We start from the raw sequence: 21,122 nt of genomic DNA, 5'->3' as shown, positions 1-21,122 counted from the left end.
TAGCGGAGCGACTGTAAACTCGTTTTCCGCATGACTGAACTCCACGAAAACGGATTTTGATGTGATCTTATGCATGCGTCACTTGTCAAGGAAGTGAATATTGGCCCAGAAGAGTATTGGCCCAGTTTTGGCGACATTATAACCGCGCTTGTAGTCACTTATTGGTCTCCTAGTTACCTGATCATGAAGGTCAAACGTGTTTGAATAAGAGTCTTTGTTAGGAGTCAGTTCACCAAATTAAGTCAATCAATATCGACGCGTTCGCTTGACTGAAGAAATGAGCTAATGAACTTCGGTAACATTCAACGAAGCTATAACGTTTTTATTTGACTAATATTTCCCCTTAGCTTTGTTAACGAAATAGAGTCGAAACATATTGTTCTAAGAAACAATGGTTTCTAACAAATTAGCCATGCACACGGCACTCTGCTACATGTAATGAATAAATTGATATTTAAGCGTGCAATAAAATTGAAGCGAGAGTTTTCTTTTCTCGATACTGGAATAAAATATAATTTGCCGGACGGCCAGGAGCCTTGTCACTGTTTTCCCTCTCTGTCGGCACGTCTGCGTGATCAAGGACTTCAGAAAGCCCGGTGAGAAGCGTGGCCGAAGACGTGGTTAGGATGCAAGGATGATTTTTTGAAATACGGAAAATACGGTATTAACAGGTACTGTTAGCATTTTTGAGAGGCCAAAAGTGGGGTTAGAGTCCACCAATCAGAGTTCATTGTTGATGGTTTCTGAGACTTCTCTCAGCGGTTTTCGTCTTGAGCACGCGTACAAGCGTCATACGCTAGTTGGACCACGTGATGCCTTACGCCAACAGCTGCTGAGCCTGACAACAAAGGCCAAAAATTTGACTCAAAATTCTGGCCCATTATTTCCCGGTGCCTCCTGGTTTAGCTTCGGCGGTTTTGGCGATTCGCCTCACGATTTTAGACGGGTTCTGTCAGAACCCATCAAAGGCGATTTCTCAGGGAAGGAGACTTCGACGGATCGCCCTAGCTTTCGGTGGCCATAGACGTTTATAAGCCGTTGGGTGCGGCGAAAGTTGAAGGCTTGTTTGTACCCCTTCGTCTCTCTGTGGCGTTGTCTAGTCCATTGAAAGATGTCGACCAAAGCCCTTGCAGCCATCGCGAAGGTCAAGTCGGACCATATTCTAAAGGTAACTTTGCAAAGGAAGTTTGCTCTGTAGACTATATTTTGAATTTTTTAAGTTTTGTCTACTTCTTGGAACATTCTGTCCCTCGGATCAAAGCGAAAGGAAATCGACCATCGCCGTGCCGGCTTTGTTGTTCGAAGGTAAAGGGGGAACACAAATGAGCGTCCCTTCGACTTCCTTGAGTGGCTATAGTTTCGAAAGCTTTTAGCCCCAATCCTTACCAGATTTTTTCGAGGATCACATTTTGAAATCGAATTTCACTGCGTTTGATGTATAAGAGGATCTCTTCATCCAGGAAGGACCAGTTAGGTTGCGTTCGCGATTTTCGGCAGATGACACCCCTTGTCCTTTGAGTCGCGAAGAGGAAACAATGACAGGCCCACGTTCTAATTTGCCGGCCAGATGGCCTCCGCTTTCACGTACATTCGAGTGAAGACACCTTGGCCTCAGAACTAAGGTTTCTCGCTGAAATAATCGCCGTTACGATTTTTTTACGCGTGATCCGGAGAAGGAAGCGTAATATATTTGGCCTGTTTTCTCTATCGAAAGACATGAAATATTCATACGCGAAATATTGTAAACCTGAGGTAATTAGACGAGTCCTGTCTTATCGCAGAGTTGCAGATAGTCGTGCTATCCTATTTGCCACGATTTCTCGAAGATGCGTCCTCTTCCCTCGGAAGTCGTGATGGTTATCCTTCTTAGGATTTCGGTCGCGTAAGCGAAGCTCACGAGAGAGGGGAAAGTTTGTTGTCATCCGCTTAATTTTTTTCAGCATGCTAATTGTTTGGAGAAGGAGCATAGCGGCTCCGCACACACAGGCAGTAAACTCGGGCGAGGCAGATGGTTTTCTCTAGTTTGAGACGTAGCGGGACGTTTCAGCGGATCGATTTTGACTCGGTTGTTGCTTTGAGCGGTTGCGTATTGAACAGTTTGGGCGTCGAAGGGTGCAAAGTCTATGGAGTTTAGGTACATGCATGTAATTATGGTCAAACCTATGGCCTGTATACGAAGGATGTGAAGGCCTTGTTATAACCAGCACCTGGCCATCTTTGTTATTTTATCCAACCCTCCATCAAGCGAACAAAACCTTGCCATTGGATGGTTCATTTCCATCGGTCTTTGAGTATGAAAGCATGATAGAAGAAATCCAATTTTGGGCTGGGTCTTTATAAGGAATGGACAAAATTCACAGAATTCCTGGAACTGTAAATCTTGCTTTGTAGCCTAGGGGTTTGGCCTTAAATGGATGCTGGATGAATCTCAATTCTGTTTTTATTTTTGGAAAAATGATATCTTTAACAATAACTATTATCATCATACCAAAAGACCGAGAGGTACCATTTTCATATAAAAACTATAAATTGTTTTGAAAATAATATGGTACCTACATGTTTTGTTTTTATTTTTCAAATATATATTTTTCAGAATTTAGTTTTTTTTAGTCTCCCAAAATTATTGTTAGTTGACATATGCATGAAATGTTATTTCCTATGTGACGATAATTCAAATAATTTGTTTATCCTCAATAAACAAATTTCAAACCAGCATAACTAGTATTCTGTGTTACATCAGGTGTATTTTGTAGCGTTGACAAGTATTCTTTAGCTGTAAACCATGTCATTTGGATGTTTTTTATCTTAGGTTGCATTTTACATTGTAAGTCGGGATTACAGGGCACCAGAGCACCTGTAGCATATTCTGTGTTCGATGTATAGTCAGGAGTGCACAATTTACCCCTTAGTGAAGATAACCCAAATGGTGGGAAAGAGGTACTTTTGTGGGCTGTGATTGGCCTTATTATTTGGCACAAAAATGTTATATTCTTCCTGAAACATGAGCTGTGATTCAAAGTTAATTACAATCTTTGAAGTTAGAATTTAGTATTTAAGTTGTAGTGAAGTATTATTTTTTTAGTCCCCAAATTAAATGTTAATGAAATGTGGCATGCTCAAAGTGATGTTAAATCATTGTTTTATCTTCTGTAAAAAAGTGAGCTGCACTTCCTCTCATTCTCACAGTTGCATTTGCTGCTCAGCAATTGTAAACAACACCTTTTATAAATTGCAGTCAATATATTTTGTACTCATGAACTTTAATGCATTTATTCATTAATCAGGTTAATGTATAGGTTAAATCAACGATGCACCCATGTTAACAACAACAACAACAATCTTTACTTGTGCCCAGAAATTATACAGAGTTACATTAATACAAGAAAGAAATATTACTAAAGAAGAGAGCAAAGCCACTTAGAAATAGCAAGCTAATCGAGCTAAGTGGCTGGGTCAAGCGGAAAAATTTGCAAATACCCTACATTAAAATAGAACTAAGGACACGATTTACCATTCACACACACACGCACACACAAAAATAACAATAAACAAGGGGAAGTGCACACGCAAAAACTGGAAAATAAAGTGCATCAATCAAGGGTATTTATTTCCAAACAGGAGTCAGATGTAGAAGCTTCATTCTCCAGCCACGACTCTGATGAAGATGGTACAGGGCCTAGTTTTGGTGCAAAAAGATTCAAAAGGGAAATTACTGCAGAGGACGTTTTTGAAGAAAATGGCAACAGAAATGGAACAGGTTCACCCATGAATGAGCACGAAATGATGGATGTTGCACTGAATGGAAACCACAGCAACGATATGCCAAGAGAAGGTAAGGGGCTGTTTTTACATTGTGAAGAACTGCATATAGATTAAGTTAACGTGATAGAAAAAGTCAAGTTTACTATAGTCTATTACATGTTTTGGATCCATCCCCTTGGAATATTCAATTCCTTCTGTGGGGGGTGGGGTGGGGGTATGGATGGGTGGCTATGTTAGTGTTGTACTAGTTGGAGGGGAATGTAATGGGTCAAAAACCTCCCTCCAGATGAAGAAGTTTTGAAAATTTGCTTGGATTTACTGGTACCGCATTTTTAATGAGATAATCTATTAGAAGCAATGAGAGTGCAGGGATTGTAAGTGGCAATTCGCAACAGATTCAGCTGCATCACTTCATGTCAGTCTCCATTTATTGTGCATTAATGAAACAAGCAGTTAGAAATTATTTCAACAGAGACATTTTTGATACATTGATAAGATAATGCTGCCAGAGACTGTTTCTATTTCTTGGTGGGTTTCCTAGGTTATTTTGAGTCAATCTACCAAAGTTGAGTAACTTGACCTCAGTAAATTTATGTAACTCAGTAAATGCTCAAGCGTAGTCACAGCATTAGTAATATGACATGCTAGAATTCTATTTTGATGACAACAAAGTCAAATTTTATTTTTTGGAAAAATTAATACACATGCATGCATTCAATGTCAGTTTTTTTTCTTACCCTATCCTACAAGTCCCATTTTGATTTCTTTCTCCGTGAATGTCTTGTAAACACATTACTAATTATAATTGTTACTTTTATCACCTGCCCAGATTTGCAGGTGTTCTCAAATATTTGTGGACGTTAATGGAGTAAATAATTAAAGTTGAAAAGTTACTTGTAAATCACCTCTGTGCAGTGAATGTGTTTGTCAGCTCTGTTAACCTAACACTGATGGACGAAGCCCTAAGCTTAAGGATGTAAGCAGCAGTACTAAGACCTTGGATTCCTCATTAGCAGAAGAGTGCCTGCCAATAGACCTTTTCACAGTTTCTGACGTAGTCTTGGTTGGGGGGGGGGGGGGAGTGGGGAGGGGATACAGCTAAAATTACTGTAAATGTATAGGACTTTGGCATCCTCATTTCCTGGTCATTAAATATTCATGTAAATAAGTTGATGAAATTTACATGCATGAGGTGACTAATATTGCAAGGTGATCTTTTGTAATGGGTACGACATGCATTAAGAGTTATAAAGTATATAATCTCAGAAGCCACAGTTATAATTTTCCTTTTTGTTTTTTCTCATGTTCAAAGCTGCGCTAAGTCAAAATGATGAAAGCTTGACTGCAAAAGGACTGCTACCAGGTTACCAATCATATTCCACAGACCAAAAACAAGAAGTAGTAAATTATGCAAAAGAAACAACAGTGCGAGAAGCCTCCCGCAAGTATAATGTACCTCGTTCAACTGTCCAAGTATGGTGTAAACATGGCCCTCCAACAAAAAAGGAAAAGCGTTCCCCTGGAGGCGGTGGACGTCGCCTGAGCTACTCCAATGAAACGGATGAGAAACTTTTACAGTGGGTGCTCAGACAGCAAGAGAAAGGGACGCCGGTTACAAGGGATGCAATCCAGGCGCAAGCCAGGCTGCTAATTCGTGATGAATGTCCAGAGTTTAAGGCATCCAGTGGTTGGGTGGAAAAGTTTCTTGCAAGACACAATTTGACAATTGCAACCAAGATGTCGTCACAGAATCCAAATGGTGAGTGAAATTTGTTTTGCTTACACTGTAGATTAAATTCCACACAAGCCATTTATACACCCAAGCCCTTCTCAGGGTTTTCACTTTCACAACCTCACATGCATCTTTCATAATATTTGTGGTTTGTTTGAATTTGTTCTTTATAAAATTTCAAATCATTCCATACGTGCAAAGGTGACTGGGGGCATTTCATGAAAATATATTTCATTCCCCATTCCCGACTGACCCAGTTTTTCAAAAAGTGAAAAAACAAAAATTGAATTTGTTTCCTGCTCCCTTTATCTTGGGTATTTCCAAGGTTACTACTATATGATAACATCATAACATGTGAATGGGTCCTTTGCAGCTAACAATTTGAGACATCTTAGGGAAGGAGTGGGTTGATGATTAGGCTAGCTGTAGGACGCTTTCCATTTTGCCAAACATTCTGGATTGAATATTTGGTGCCGAAACAGCATTTTTCAACCAAAACCAAAATAACGCCGTCAAAATGTAATAATAGATGAAGAAACTTGGCCTGAGTAGGAATGGCTGAATGAAATGGTATTTTCTGGTTGTTCCGATTTTCCAGAACATAGGAACAACCTCTCAAGGTATACCCAAGATTCTGAAAATTTTATTCCAGAAAATTTCTATTTCAGTTGACTCCTTACCCAGAATTTCCAGATGTTTTGGTTGAATGGAAGGCGACCATAGAAAATGGCACAAAAGAAAAAAATCTTGAGATTTCACATCTCTGTTTTTTGTAAAGTTGTCAGTTTATTAACGGTGTTTATGTGTGATTTATTTTCAGAGGCAATCCCCATTTCATATGTAGTTCCAGTTTCGTCCATTCCCATACCTAACTCTGGTGTATTAAGCCATGGAGCGAACAGCCCTCGGGCTGCCGATGGCCGTAGTGTGACAAGTGAAGATACGCGCAGTGACAGCGGCAAGAGTGAAGAGGATGGCGAACTCTATGATGCTACATCACCGGCACTGCCTGAAAACACTGGGCCTGTTGGTCATCAAATAATTCGGGTGAGAGTTGAAGAGATCAGAATTGTCCTTGTTACCTTCATTTCAAACATAACTAAAGGGTTGGTTCAGTTTTTTAGGCTAAAGTCATATGCTTGTTGTTGAGTGAATTCTGGCCCTCAAATCATAAAGTAAACATGGAACTTTGTTTCTGACACAAGAGCCAGTCTGTATGCATACCAAATTAGAACGAATTAAGAGAGATTTGGATGCCAATGCCAAATCATCACTTATTTTTGCACAGGACCCTTCAAATGTTGTTATCATTTGCATGAACCATATCTGAATAGCTCTTGATACTTTTCAAAATTATCCAATGTTCAACTCAGTGGCAAGATATTCTATGCTGTGCATGGTGCCAGTGTTTTGATCCAAAAGAACCTTTCTCAGTGCCAAAAAGTAATTTAAATTCCACGAAAGAAATCAGTTACCTGTTCAGAATGTCATGCAGTAAATGCAATTTAACTTAGTTAACAACAAAGTAAAGCTGGCATTCATTGGGCGGTCAGCGGCTCTTGGTGCTTAGCGCATGTGCAGAGCACCGCATTGTGCTAGCATTTAAGCGTGGCAGTGCGTAGCAGACTTTGTGGAGTTTCTGGTTGGTTTGTCTCGGTTTTTTTGCCCGTCCCCCCCTCCCCTTGTTTCCCCTCTTCCGCTGCTTACTCAGTGTGACGGGTGTCTGGGTGACTGGGCGTGGGGGCTCATGGCTGGGTTGCGGGGATTGCCAGCCATGGGAGCATGTTACTGTCTAAGGGCCGGGGCCCCTGGGACTTCCATGGCACCCTTCCACTCAGCTTGATGTAGTTCTTATTTATGGTCATGCACCAGTTGGTGAAAGCAAGAAGAAGAAAGTTATTGATTACTTTATGACTGAGTTTTTTTCCTTGCAGGAGCCACCAAACCTAAGTGAAATGTTGAAGCCAGTTCAAAATGCGAGTTCTCCAGCATCACTGGGGCTGAAAGATGAGGACGAGGATGATGGAGAAGGAGAAGACGCCGATGGTGATGTAGAGAAAGTAGATCCCGTTAATGTCAACCCAGAGAGGCTTAAAGCTTTTAATGTGAGGACAATAATATTAAAGATCACTGAATTTTGTTTTGTACAGAGTGTTGTGCGTTAAATTTGTGTTTGGTTTAAAATTTTTTTCGAATGTCTCTGAATTTTGGTTTTGTACAGAGTTTTTGTTGTGGGTTAAATTTGTGAGACTCGTTTTCATTTTGATCAGTAGAATGAGCCTGAGGCAAAGGAAAATAAAACTTAAGCTGGTGTTAAAATTTTCAAACCACAAACAAATTTAAAATGCAACATACCCACCATTGTGTTAGCTAGATGTACATGAAAAATAATGTAATCAGATGTTACCAATCAATCAAGAGTGAATTATGCTAAAAGGGCACTGTCACAAAGTGAGTAATCAGCTGGTTAATCAGTGCTTGCTTATTTTTTATTTCCCTTGAGTCTCAGATGACTACTGGTAATTACCGGTAACGACAGAAAATAATGTCACCTTGCAATGAATTACTCCACAATGACTTCTCAGTGTTGATGATTACTCACTTTTGTCTTAAAAGTGTTCATTGATCCATTTATATGTCACCTACTGATTACACATTCATTTGATTATTTATCTACTGTTAAATTGACAGTGTTCACAAATTTATTATCATAAATTTTGTACCATGATGGTTGGATGGGGTTATGACTAATGCTTCATCAGTACTTAACCTACAGTTTAAATGCCAGAATGTTCATAGTGAAATAATGGGTAATTCCAATCTGGGGGGGGGGGGGGGGGGCTTTCCATTTAGCCAAAATTTTTGGTTTAAGGACGTTGCCTACTAATTAGGAAGTATTTTTGTGTGGTTTATAACTATGCGGGGAAAGCAGATCTTAGCAAGGGCTATTGAAATCCAAAAAGAAAATTGGGGTAACCGTGCATGTTTTAGAGATAATGAAGCAACTGCAATTATTCTAAAAGACAGTAAAATATGAGCAATGTATGGCATTCTTTTTCCAGATTGAAGCTTTATTATCTCTGGAAAATACATAGTCACTCCTAATTTTTTTTTTTAAAAAACATTTCAAGAGCACTTGCTAAGTTCTGCTTTCTCCGCATAGTTTTAAACCACGCAAAAATATCCCTGTATTAGTAGGCACCACCCATAGGAAACCCGAGTATCTCGAGATGCGCAGAACGTATGCGCAGTAACAAAAGTAGGAACTGTCCTTAACGGGTTAAAGCACAAATGATACACCTAGATGAGATGGAAATTTTCCTGAATTAATGGACAACCTTTGGAGGCCCTCCACTTTTTCCCTTCCCACCGGTTGGAAGAGAAATTACCGTTCCACTTTCACACAGTTTCCTTTTTCCATCGTGTTGTCTTCTTGCACCATCACATACAGTTGTAAGGTTTTACGATCTATCAATGAGATTGCAAGCTTTGATTGTATGTAAAAAAAAGTCTTTCCATTTGACAGGGAAAGTTTGTGAAATTTCCAACTGTAAATTTGGGCTAATTGGAAAGCACCCCAGTACACAGATAGCAGTATCATTTGTAGCCCCTCATACAGGGATGTCGCTAAGTACTGGCTTCAGGCAAATTTCATCATCCAAAAGAGATCTTATCACTGACTGAAATTTCAACAGAACACAAAAAAAACTAAGGCTAATTTCAGAGATGCACAGTACAAAAGAGTCAGCTAGGTAAATATTAATGAACCTGCTTAGGTTTGTCTCAGCTACATCCCTTGTTATGTATTCTAAAGTAGACTGAGCAATACTTTAATTCATTTATTGCAGATGTTCGTAAGACTGTTTGTGGATGAAAACCTTGATAGACTTGTTCCAATTTCAAAACAACCCAAGGAGAAAATCCTGGCCATCATTCAGTCATGCAACAGACAGTTCCCAGAGTTTAGAGACAGAGCAAGAAAGAGAATAAGGACATATCTGAAGTCTTGCAGGCGACTTAAGAAACTTAAGGAACCTCTAAAACGGGCTGCAGATCAGATGGTAAGTGAGAGAGTGGAACAGTAGTCTTATTCCGGCAAATATAAATCCAGAGCCCACTTGTTCAAATCCTGATTAAGCTAATCCTGGGTTAACGTTCAGGAACTTTGATTCAAGTTTAATAAATAATCAATGAAGACTTTTCAAAAATACCAGTAGTTTTGTTCCTCAGTTTTGACTTGGACTTTTCTTTGCCAATAAGCTTTTAAAAACTATTTTAATGAGCGAGATGAAAACTTTGGTTAATTTTTAATCGGGGATTAGTGTAAATAAAATTTGCTTTTGAACAACTTTGCCCAGAGCTACTGTTAACCTTTGAAGCCCAGATATCAGCATTCACATTCTCATTAATGTTCTTCATACATTTTTCTTGGTACTAGTAAGGAGAATCTTGTGAACATCATGACACTGTTTCCTCTATGCAAGCAGCATCTCTCTACCCTACTGTACCAGAATTCCTTGCTAAGTTGTGTTTTCACATAATTTCTGTTGTGATCCAGAAAACTTGGCAAGTGGAGGAGCCAATAGAAAAAAAATGCAGATACCCATTGGGAGACAGATTAGAAATGCAGATAGGGAGAACTTTCAAAGTTTGATTGTCTGAAGTATGCATTAAGTCACGCATTTATTCAGTGCAAATATTACAGTATCGGATTGAGCTTCCTTTTTAAATTTTGCATTTTTCGTTTGGAGAGCAGGGTTTGGATTGAATGAGCAGAAAACATTGCAATAATCAACTTCAAATTTTATTACGCGGGATGCCCTGAAGGGGCATACCGTGTCTAAAAACGGGTCGATTTCTTTTTTTTCTTCCTCGTAGTCACAAATCGGTACATTAATTACGCGGGATGCCCTGAAGGGGCATGCCGTGTCTAAAAACGGGTCGATTTCTTTTTTTTCTTCCTCGTAGTCACAAATCGGTACATTAATTTATTCATTAAACTCTCCCCTCTCCTACTCGGGATGTATTGTTCTGATTGTCTTCAACAACAGCAGGCCAATCAAAATCCATTCTTGTCGCTTATATCGCGAGGGAGGGGACCCACTCACCCCTACCTGTGTGACGTCAATGCATCATTTGATATATTTATTAAAGACGGATTAAGTCGCGCCATATTGTTTTAACATGTTCTGGACTCAAGTGTGCCGTTTTCAGAGGGAAATTTCACCATTTTGAAGCGGTAAATCGAAAGAATAACTTCTAAGAAGCACCCGACACGTAAAACGGTGGAAATTGGTGAGTTCTTAGTGAGGGAATCGTGCTTTGTTTGACAGTCTTAGGGCACGACGCGAGACAGAAAAGAGGTCATTGAGAAGCTTACGTTATCGTAATGGAATTTGACAAATTTCCGCTGATAGTCTGAGTCGCGTAACACACGGAAAACAACGTAACGCGATCGTCGTGACTCAAACTATTCCATTAGCAAGGATAGTTTTATCAATCGGCGAAGCATACAGTTGGAATAAATGAATCAGCCCCAGCATCACGCGGAATGCCAGTATAGCAGGCATCTTGTTTATTCATTAAACTCTCCCCTCTCCTACTCGGGATGTATTGTTCTAATTGTCTTCAACAACAGCAGGCCAATCAAAATCCATTCTTGTCGCTTATATCGCGAGGGAGGGGACCCACTCATCCCTACCTGTGTGACGTCAACGCATCATTTGATATATTTATTAAAGACGGATTAAGTCGCGCCATATTGTTTTAACATGTTCTGGACTCAAGTGTGCCGTTTTCAAAGGGAAATTTCACCATTTTGAAGCGGTGAATCGAAAGAATAACTTCTAAGAAGCACCCAACACGTAAAACGGTGGAAATTGGTGAGTTCTTAGTGAAGGAATCGTGCTTTGTTTGACAGTCTTAGGCCACGACGCGAGACAGAAAAGAGGTCATTGAGAAGCTTACGTTATCGTAATGGAATTTGACAAATTTCCGCTGATAGTCTGAGTCGCGTAACACACGGAAAACAACGTAACACGATCGTCGTGACTCAACCTATTCCATTAGCAAGGAAAGTTTTATCAATCGGCGAAGCATACAGTTGGAATAAATGAATCAGCCCCAGCATCACGCGTAATGCCAGTATAGCAGGCATCTTGTTATAAGGAATGCATTGATTGGCTTTATTGTGAGACAGTGTACTGGTACATCAATATAGTGGGTGACTCAAAAAATGACAGTAATGGACGCCCTACAAATCTGGGAGCAAATATGGCTTAGTTTATTATGTTTAATGTGCAGTTAGCTTGGAGTAATGCACAGACCTTATTCAAAAATGGCTACCATTTTTATAAATATCCTTTTGTTCGTATTCACATTAGCCCTAGTTACCTCGTTCTTGAGCTCAAAAATCAAAAGAACATTAAATTTTAACTTGAACGGGGCAAGAAGGGCTAATTTGAATGCAAGTAAAAGAATAGTAAAATGGAAGCCATTTTGGAATAAGGTTTATGTAATGTTTAAAACATGAACAGCAGTGTTTTATCGGGATTTAAAACCACGAGGTGCAGCGGAGTGGTTTTAGACCTGATAAAACACATACTGCAAGTTTTTTGAACGGCTTCAAACACATTCCTAGAAAAGCGTGTGTCAAGAGAGTTCAGAACAATGATGCTTTTGTGAACGTTGGAAATTAGCATACGAGAAAAACATTACACACCGCATACTAATAAGGAGGAGGTTTTATCAGGTTTTAAAAGCACTGCACATGATGTTTTATCGACCATTTGATAGGTCAATGGGCTTATTATTCATGAGTTTTTGAAGGCTTCTTGAAATCACTTTTGAGGAAATGGTGCCTGAAAGTAGGGACCCAAGAACAGGCACAAAAACTACTCATTGGGAGTGCCTTTGTTTGGTTTACATAGATTTGTAACAACTGGAAAAAAATCCAAAGCACTCTTACAATATCAGCTGAAGGTTGCTAAAGCATGTTGTTGTCAGAGGTTACCTTGAAGCCATTTAGGAAATTGTTTACTAATATATTATTTTTATACCAACTCAAAAAATTCCATACAAACGCATGCCACAATATTTTGTGTCACATGGGTAAGATTTGATTTTGGGGGAACAACTATGTCAATTGATTTTCCTGTGAAGATTTAGGGACTACCAATTACCTACAAAAATTATTGTCACCCTGACCCACCCCCTAAAATCCTCTGTACCTCCCCCTCATGTTTACATCTCAGGAGTGCCCCTTTCTCCTCCAGAAATTACAATATGGCCACTCTGACCAATCCATACATTATTGAATTTCATGTTCTGTCTCTCTTGGTTGTTGCTTTAGAGCTCCAATCCTAACATGTCTGCTGCTCAAATGGCTGAAGTTAATGTAAGTGTGCTATGGAGTTATTTTATGTTGTTTTTGTTTAAAATTCTGCTGCATTCTCCCTGATCATGGTAATTTAAAATTTTGATGTAGTACCAGTTAAGTACTGCTAGAAATAGTACCTTAAAATTAGTAAAAAGGCCGACTTTCAGAGTCTTGTCTTTTGAAATATCGAAGACATAGCTTCATTAAGGATGCCGCCTACTAATACTATTTTTGCGCTGTTTATGACAATGCAGGGAAAGCACATTTTACCAAGGGCTATTGGAATCCAAAAAGAATATTTGGGGTAACCACACATTTTTTAGAGATAATTTAGCAACAATAATGTTCTAAAAAGTCGTAAAATACAAAGCAGTGTATGGGTTTTTTTTTTTTTCAAATTGAAGCTTTATTATCTCTGAAAAATGCATGGTTACCCCTAATTTTCATTTTGGATACCAAGAGGTCTTGCTGAACACTACTTTCTCTGCATAATTTTAAACCGCACAAAAATATTCCTGTATTAGTAAGCACCACTCTTAGGAAACCCGAGTATCTCTAGATGCGCAGAACGTATGTGCAATAGGAAAAGAAGGCACTGTCCTTAAGTCTGAAAATTTTATGGACAGTTGTTCGGAAACAGGCAAGTTTTTTCCTTTCTTCGTGCAAACAACTGAATTTGCAGAATTATATCTTCTCTAGTTTGAAAGACAAGACTGTCAAACTTGGCTTTTTTGCTAATTTTATTGTACTCTTTCCAGCAGTGTCCATAGTTTTTCATTACCTGGCATGGCCTACATCAAAATTTCAAATTATTGTGATAAAGTTGTGTTGAAGTACATTGTGTATTTTAGTCTTCCATCATTTTGGGTAAGGGCACATTTAGTCGGTGACATTCCTTGACATTATAATGCCGTTAGAAGCTTCATATGTTATGATTGGTAAATTCATACATGGCAACTCTGCTGGGTTATCTAGGCGTCTCCCTGATAGGGAGTAAATCTCCCAGTCTCCCATATGGATCACCAAATCTCCTGGATAAAAGGGAATTTTGGTCTTTTCTCTTAGATTTTTTAACCCCAAATTTTCTCAACATCCAAGATTTTGGTTTTTGTAATTAATGTAGCAATTCCTGAGTGCTGTTTTGATGCATCTTTCAGCCAGTCGGTCACAACATTTACAGAAACACACAAAAACAGGTCAAGTTTTGGAGAAAGTGGGAAGTAGCACACCTTTTTTTTTGGGGGGGGGGGGGGGCAGTGGGTGGGTTGATTTGGGGGAGGGAGGAAGTGGGTCAAAATGGTGCAAGGGGGTGGGGTTGTGGAAGGGTGTCAGAAAGGAAAGAAGGATCTCAAGAGGTTGGCATCTCTGTTAGTTACAATTTCTTTACCATATTTTTTCTGCCATTTCAGAATATTTTGGCGTCAGCCTGTGCTAATGAAGCTGAGAATGCAAGGTATGGTAGAGTGGATGGTGATGTGTCGTCAGGGAATACAGGTGCTTTACCTTCTGCTCCAACATCTGTTGCATCATCGTCCCACACACCACAGCATGGCGCTTCCAACTCAAGAAGTATTGAGAGGCCAACAGGTGATTGTAGTTTAAAATGTCAATTTATTTTCTTCCTTTAATGGTGTGTCAAATTTTAAATCAACCTTCTCAACTTCATTAATAATTCAAAAGCCAAAGACAAAGGAAATCATGCACCTTGACTTGTTTGGAAATCTGATGAAAAACTCCTCGTTTTTGCATCCTGAATTTCCTCTTCAAAATCAGTTTGTTTGAGAGGTTATATCATACACTCATCAAAGTGTTTCATGTAATATATATCAAACTCGAAGAAGAGTGTTTCATCAGATATCCAAACACTGAGAAGTAGGTTGCAAAAACAAGGCGCAGCCGAGTTTTTTTAAACGACTTCGAGGTGTTTGAATATCTGATGAAACACACTTTCGAGTGTTTGATTTGGCTTCTCAAATGATCAATAATTCTTGGAGAAATTCAAGGCTAAAGTTGGCAAAATTTTATGGTAATTACAATCACATATCCAAACCACGGCCACGTTAGTGATTTTCTTTGTTTTCTCTTGATGAATTATTAATGAGTTTGAGAGCACAATATCAAAAAGCTTGAAGTTCATCAAAAATACTGCGCTACGCGTTGTATTTTCAACTCTCTTCTCGGTGTTAGATATGTGATGAAACACTGCGTCTAGTGTTTGATATATTACTTCTCAAATTCAGAGAGGGATAGAATCACAATGAGGAATTTAAATACCAGCGGACATATTGCCATTTCTAATACATTGGGAAAGAAAACAAGGCACGACACAAGTCTGTCGATTGTACCAAATCATTGTTCTAAAGTAGTTCATCATAAATAACTGTGTGAGCTTATTACCAATGTTGTAATAATAACTTAATACCATCCATCCAATTTACTGGCAGACACCACACCTTGCTATTCTCTCTGTGAGAGGTTGGAGAGAGAGGGCAACCCTTCTAACATTACTGTTTGCGTACTAACTGCAAGGATCTTTCTTCTTATTGATCTTTCATCTGCAGTTCAAAATATATTGGTTCTATATATTTACATTCATTTATTCATCCGTCACGGGTATATTACAAACTCATAATCTGACCAGGTCCCACTTGGCTTGATAGCTCAGTTGGTAGAGCACTGCACCAGCATCACAGAGGTCATGGTTTCGAATCCCGTTCAAGCCTGAATTTTTTTTCAGGCTTTCTTTTCGCAACTGCTTTAGTCGCGTACTAACTGCGGGGATCTTTCTTCTTTTTCAGAAAATGGTGCACCAACACTTCCCAAGCCAAAAGTGCTGACGCAGTGCCAAATAAGTGCTACAGAAGTACAAGCCATCAGGCAGCTGATAGCTGGATACAGAGAGTCTGCAGCCTTCCTGTACCGCTCGGCGGATGAGTTAGAAGCCTTGCTTCCTCCTGTGTGAGATAACACCATAGATTCCATGGTGAAAATTTAATGATACAGAAATGAAATGAAAACAAAGGTATTTAATGAGCTGTATGTAGACTGAACATTAAATTATGGCCAGAGAGAGTAAATGGAAGATAACATCAAGTTGTATTTATTAGTTTTGTTTTGTTATCCTTCAATGGCTTATTTAGGCTAGGCTGTTATTTGAAGGCCTTACATTGAATGCTTCATTGTTAATAAATTTATAGCATATTTCACTGTAGATTTTTACAAGGTCCTAAAATCTTTTGTATGTTTTTTTTTTTGTTGGGACACTTGTCAACTTGGTATTTTTCATTTGACACATTTTGTAGAAGTTTCTATTGTAAGTCATTAATAATAATATTATATTAATTTAAATTATAATTATATTTATTTTGTGACCTAACATTGGTAGTGCTAAAATTAAATTATGTCTTTGAACCATTGTTTGATGACAATAAATTATTATTATCTAGAAAAAATTGGAAGACATTTTCTTCCCACTAACCTTCTGCTGAAAGACGGTGAGTGCTTCAGGTACACTGTAGATTCATCAACAAATGATTTCTCTACACAATAATTATTGTTACATTTTCCAGTTGACAACTACAAGATTGAATTACCACCAAATTATTCCTCAGAACAAACTTACAAAAATATTGCAATGTTTTTGTTAATGATCAAACTTGATAAGGGAGTTCTTTCTGGTCTGCTTTACTACAAAACAAAGAAGAGAGAATTTTGAACTTGATCATTGTAAACAACAAATGTTAAATGTCGCAAAGATTGTGTTTGCTTTCGGTGCCTCGTAGATTCTTTGGTGTCCTCCAGATATCTTAATGTGACTGTGCTGGAAAAGCATATCTTAAGGGCGATTTACACGGTACGACTTTGTCGCATTTGACAAGCTTACGACAAGCCTACAACACGAATTGTTTCGTGTAAATCAAACCTACAACTCGCTTACGACTGTCGTGTACGTCACAAAAAATGTAAATCCTACGACAATGGTAGGTATAGGCAATGTTGAGTGACGAGAGTTGTGCGCGATCTTTCGCATGACGCGAGTAGCGCGTGGTCTAGAAATCGCATGCGACAGTCGTAAGCAAAAGTTGTACCGTCTAAATCGGCCTTTAGTAAGGGCTATTTGAATCCAAAAAGAAAATTGGGGGTGGGGGGGCAACCACATATATTAAAGACATATTGAGCAACACTAATTCTAAAAAGCTCTAAAATGTATAACAATGTATGGTATTTTTTCCAAATTGAAATTCTCTCTGAAAAATGCGTGGTTACCGCTAAGTTTCTTTTTGGATTCCAATAACTGAATAACACGTGAGCACTAAGATCTGTTTTTCCCACACACTCATAAACTGCGCAAAAATACCTGTGTTAGTAGATACCAAGTTTCTCGGATCATCCCAAGATGCGCAGAACGTATGCGCATTAGCTAAAGGAGGCACCGTCGTTAAGTGTCTCTCTACCGAGTAATGGGGGCAATGAAAAAAAAAAAAAAAAAAAAAACACTGAAACTCCCTACTCCTCCAACTAGTTCCAAACTGTAATTTAAATGTATTTTACCATAGATCAACTTGAGATAGAAAAGTACGGATCAATAGTTTTCATTTGAATGGTCGTACTTTAAGATTTCAATCATCTGCATACACACAAGTTTAATAGAACCCTCTTCCAGCTCGGTCTGCAAGTGTTCCCGCTTTGAACTAATCTGTGTAGCTTTGTAAGGTCGATTATCCGATACAGGGTCAGGTTGTTTGAAAGCCGATTAACGCTGCTCCCTGACTAAGAGTTAACCGAGGTTTTCATTTTGCTGGTAAGGTTGTGAATGTTTTTGAGAGCTTAGTTAAAGCTCGAGGTACAGAAAGCCTGAGTCAAAACCGAAAAGCACAAATCTTTTGCAAACATCGTTATTGATTAAACCGGAGTCACAAATCACACTAACCCTGCCTTAAAAAAACAAAACAAAAACAAGAAAAGTGCGTTAAAGGTGAGAGAGCTTTGAGAGCTCAAAGGTAATAAGTTTTTTCTATGTGTTTACTAAATCATTTTATGATTTACTACGAAAGTTTCAAAGTTTTTGAAAGTGAAGCTTGTGGAGACTTACGGCACTATGCCTTTGTGCTTATTATTTGAATAGGTGGTTTGCATTGCCGCCATGTTGGTGGACAAAACAAAAGAAAATTAATTTTGCTCACAAAGTTTGCATAAAAATGGAAGTGAACGAAATCTTGTTGTTCCTGTCCACCAACATGGCCGCCATGACGTCACATGCAAACCATCAATATGTCACATTCTTTCATTCGTTCAAACTTTATTTAGTAAATTAATGAAAAAATGATTCCGTGAACTCACAGACTCACTAAAAACTGATCAGCTTTGAACTGTTAAAGTGAAAACCTTCTCTTTACCAGTCTTTTCTTATTCTTTATGTTTTATCGAGGTTAAAACCCTGCCAGGTTAGCTTCATCGTTTCTTCCAACAACTGGGCCCAGGACATATTAAACCAACCTCGTTCGCAGCGTCTTTCATCTCCCCACCCCAGAGGGAGTGAGGTGGGGGGGGGGAGGGTGGGGAGATGAAAGACCCCCTGGAACGAGGTTGATATTAAAGATGCAGTTGAAGTTGAGTTGGTTTTGTGAGAACAATCTTAATTTTAATTGGATGGTTACGTCACAAAAGGGCTGATTAATTCAAAATGAACACATCTAACCTGGCGTTTTGTTGAGCGCAGCTTGGCTCGTGGAGGGAAAGGACAGATTTGAAAGTCTAAACTATGATAACTTGACAATTCTTGCAGCTTAGGAAGAGTATTTCTAATCCATTGAAGGTTTAAGTACGGTGATTGTTATAAGAACCAATTTAAAGAGATGTTCGGGATATGTTTTTATCAAGATGTGTGATAGTTGTATAAATTTATTATTAAGTTATTCGTTGGTAAATTATCTTTGAAACATTGTTAACGTAGAGTTGAGAAGTCAATAAATTTTTTGACAGTCATCAAGTGCAATTTTTTCTGTGGACTGAAATCATCATCATCAACATCATTATCATCGTCATTATCATAGGCAGCAGCTTCCCAGGCATCACTCATACCATTAGTTGTCTTTCAATGGAAGTGGTCAAAACTACTGGTACTCAAACAGGACTAACCAAACCACAAAATGGATAGTGGTCTCTCCGTTGTTGCAAAGGCACCCTCTGTCCAGCAGTAAATAAAAAAAAAGAAAATCCAAACCTCATTTTTCTTGTTTATCTAGCAATGCAATCTCTTGCTGGCTGAATATTTGTGTCAACTCAAATTTGGGAACTCTCATAGCTCGTCGGAAATTTTGAATTTAACTCCTAAGGGGAGTAATCTGAGCGTGGCCCAAGTTATTTTTCACCCCTAAAAGATAACATTTTAAAACAGACAAATACATATTTTTTATATTACTTCGCGTGCAACCCTTAGCGAGACCTTCACGGCTAAATATAATGGCGAATTGCCCAGAACACCCTAGGTGAGACCAAAATCCGAAATTTACACCTCTTAGCGAGACGACGAGAATCTCCGCCCCTTTAATATGAGAGACCCACCCCGGTTTAGTAGCACTTGGCCATTCCACCACCCCTCTCACACTTAAACAGGTATTGCACCATGATTAGCACCTGTGGCGGGGCCAGAACACAGCTCCGCGGTATGGCCAATATATTTCGTCCGGTAGCACGGCTTGCGGGTTATGGCTGATGCCATGTTGATGAGGCCAAACAAGCTAAGACAGAAACGGCTGTACATGACTTCCACTGCGCCCGGGTTTATATGGCTATGCGCATGCGCAACATACTGACCATACCGCGGAGTTCATTCTCGACCCCAGAGTCGCTCGGCTTTGACTACGTCAGTCATGCGCAAAAGGGAAGAGCCCTGGAGTCGACAATCTCGTCCCCAGAGCCCGCGCACGTTTTAGGCCAGCGGTGGCCACACGTCCACGAGCTCTGGGCTAATCAGAAACCGGAAGCAAGCTCCTGCAAGGATCCTGCTTCCGGTTTAAAGGGGGATACTGCTGACCGAGAGGAAGACAGCCTCTGGTAAAGACGACCGAAGGCCAAAAAAACGAGTGAAAAAGGTGACAACCTCCATCCCTCCCGTTTGCCAGTGATTGTCATTCATGTGAAACTTCCTTGAAAACAAAACAACCGAAACAAAGGCTTCGTAAAATCTGGGTTTGGTTTAAGGATTGTCGACGATTTGCCTCTCTCAACCACGACAAATGACAAATTCATTTTGCACATTTTCAGGTCGTTTTAAAAAACCAAACATTTTCCATAGACAGGGGCAAAAAAATAATAATAATAAACATATATAGGCTATGGCAATTAGAAACCATTTGTTGTACTATACTCATTTGGAATTAAATTAAGTTTCTTTTCGCCTGTAAGTGTAGTTTTTAAAACTTTAAAATGGGGGTGAATATACGCAGTCTACGCAGTATCAGATAGCCAAGTTTTTTCATGACGCCATCACAGGGAGTCCACAAAAGTTGTGAAAAAGAAATAAATTAATGAAATATCGACTTACGTTGTTCGTTTCCTGCGGTTTTCCGATAGTGTTCATTTGCATACAATTTACGCGACAGCACTAATGTCGTGTACTGAGTTGTGCGCGAGCGGATCTGAGCTCTGCTGACTATACTATATATAAATATTGACAAGGGAGGCAACTTTTTCGCGAAACAATTTGAACACACTCAGCAAAATAGCTTTGAAACGTTCGACTTGTTCGCCTCTTTGCAGCCAAATTCGTATCAAACGAAAGCTGGATAAATTTGGGAACACACTTATCTGTCAGAATCCCAAGAAGAAGCAATTTTGAGCCAGCATTTTAGCTCCCTTTTCGTTGTTTTGCTCGGTGAATTTTTTCGCAACAGCTGCGGCCAGTTACCTTGGCGCAGACGTCACAGATTTACGCGCCATCTTTCGCCTCTCCCTACCTCCCAAAGATGTTTTTGCGCGACAGCTATGGATAGTCACCGCTCTCTGTTTAGTCACAAATTGCGCGAACTGAAATTCTACTTTGGTTTTATTTACAAAATTTAGGTTTGCGCGATAAGTCGGCTGAAAATTTATTTCCGGTCTCGCGCAATTTGTGACTTAACAGGGAGCGGTGACTGTCCATAGCTGTCGCGCAAAAACATCTTAGGGAGGTAGGGAGAGGCGACATTTCGCTCGTGATGGCGCGTAAATCTGTGACGTCTGCGCCAAGGTAACTGGCCGCAGCTGTTG

The 21,122-nt window shown here is 39.3% G+C and overlaps 1 protein-coding gene across 2 annotated transcripts in view; it reads left to right on the top strand.

Moving 5' to 3' along the window:
- LOC146487086 (nucleolar protein 4-like) overlaps positions 1-18,857 on the top strand; it is a 35,006-nt gene extending 16,149 nt beyond the window's left edge. The window contains exons 5-12 of one of the 2 annotated variants that reach the window (XM_085092003.1): positions 3,619-3,832; positions 5,075-5,521; positions 6,315-6,541; positions 7,429-7,599; positions 9,343-9,555; positions 12,846-12,890; positions 14,282-14,459; positions 15,671-18,857. In XM_085092003.1, coding sequence (XP_084948129.1) covers positions 3,619-3,832; positions 5,075-5,521; positions 6,315-6,541; positions 7,429-7,599; positions 9,343-9,555; positions 12,846-12,890; positions 14,282-14,459; positions 15,671-15,834 — 1,659 coding nt within the window. In that variant the 3' untranslated portion in view covers positions 15,835-18,857. The remainder of the gene's footprint in view (positions 1-3,618; positions 3,833-5,074; positions 5,522-6,314; positions 6,542-7,428; positions 7,600-9,342; positions 9,556-12,845; positions 12,891-14,281; positions 14,460-15,670) is intronic. The other variant, XM_085092009.1, reaches the window with a different exon arrangement.
- The last annotated feature ends 2,265 nt before the right edge of the window (positions 18,858-21,122 follow it).

This window comes from Pavona decussata, unplaced genomic scaffold (genome assembly GCF_977016875.1).
Source record: "Pavona decussata unplaced genomic scaffold, jaPavDecu1.1 SCAFFOLD_19, whole genome shotgun sequence".
Classification (NCBI taxonomy): Eukaryota; Metazoa; Cnidaria; class Anthozoa; order Scleractinia; family Agariciidae; genus Pavona; species Pavona decussata.
Note: the sequence above shows the minus strand (reverse complement) of the source record. Positions and strands in the feature narration are given on the sequence as shown.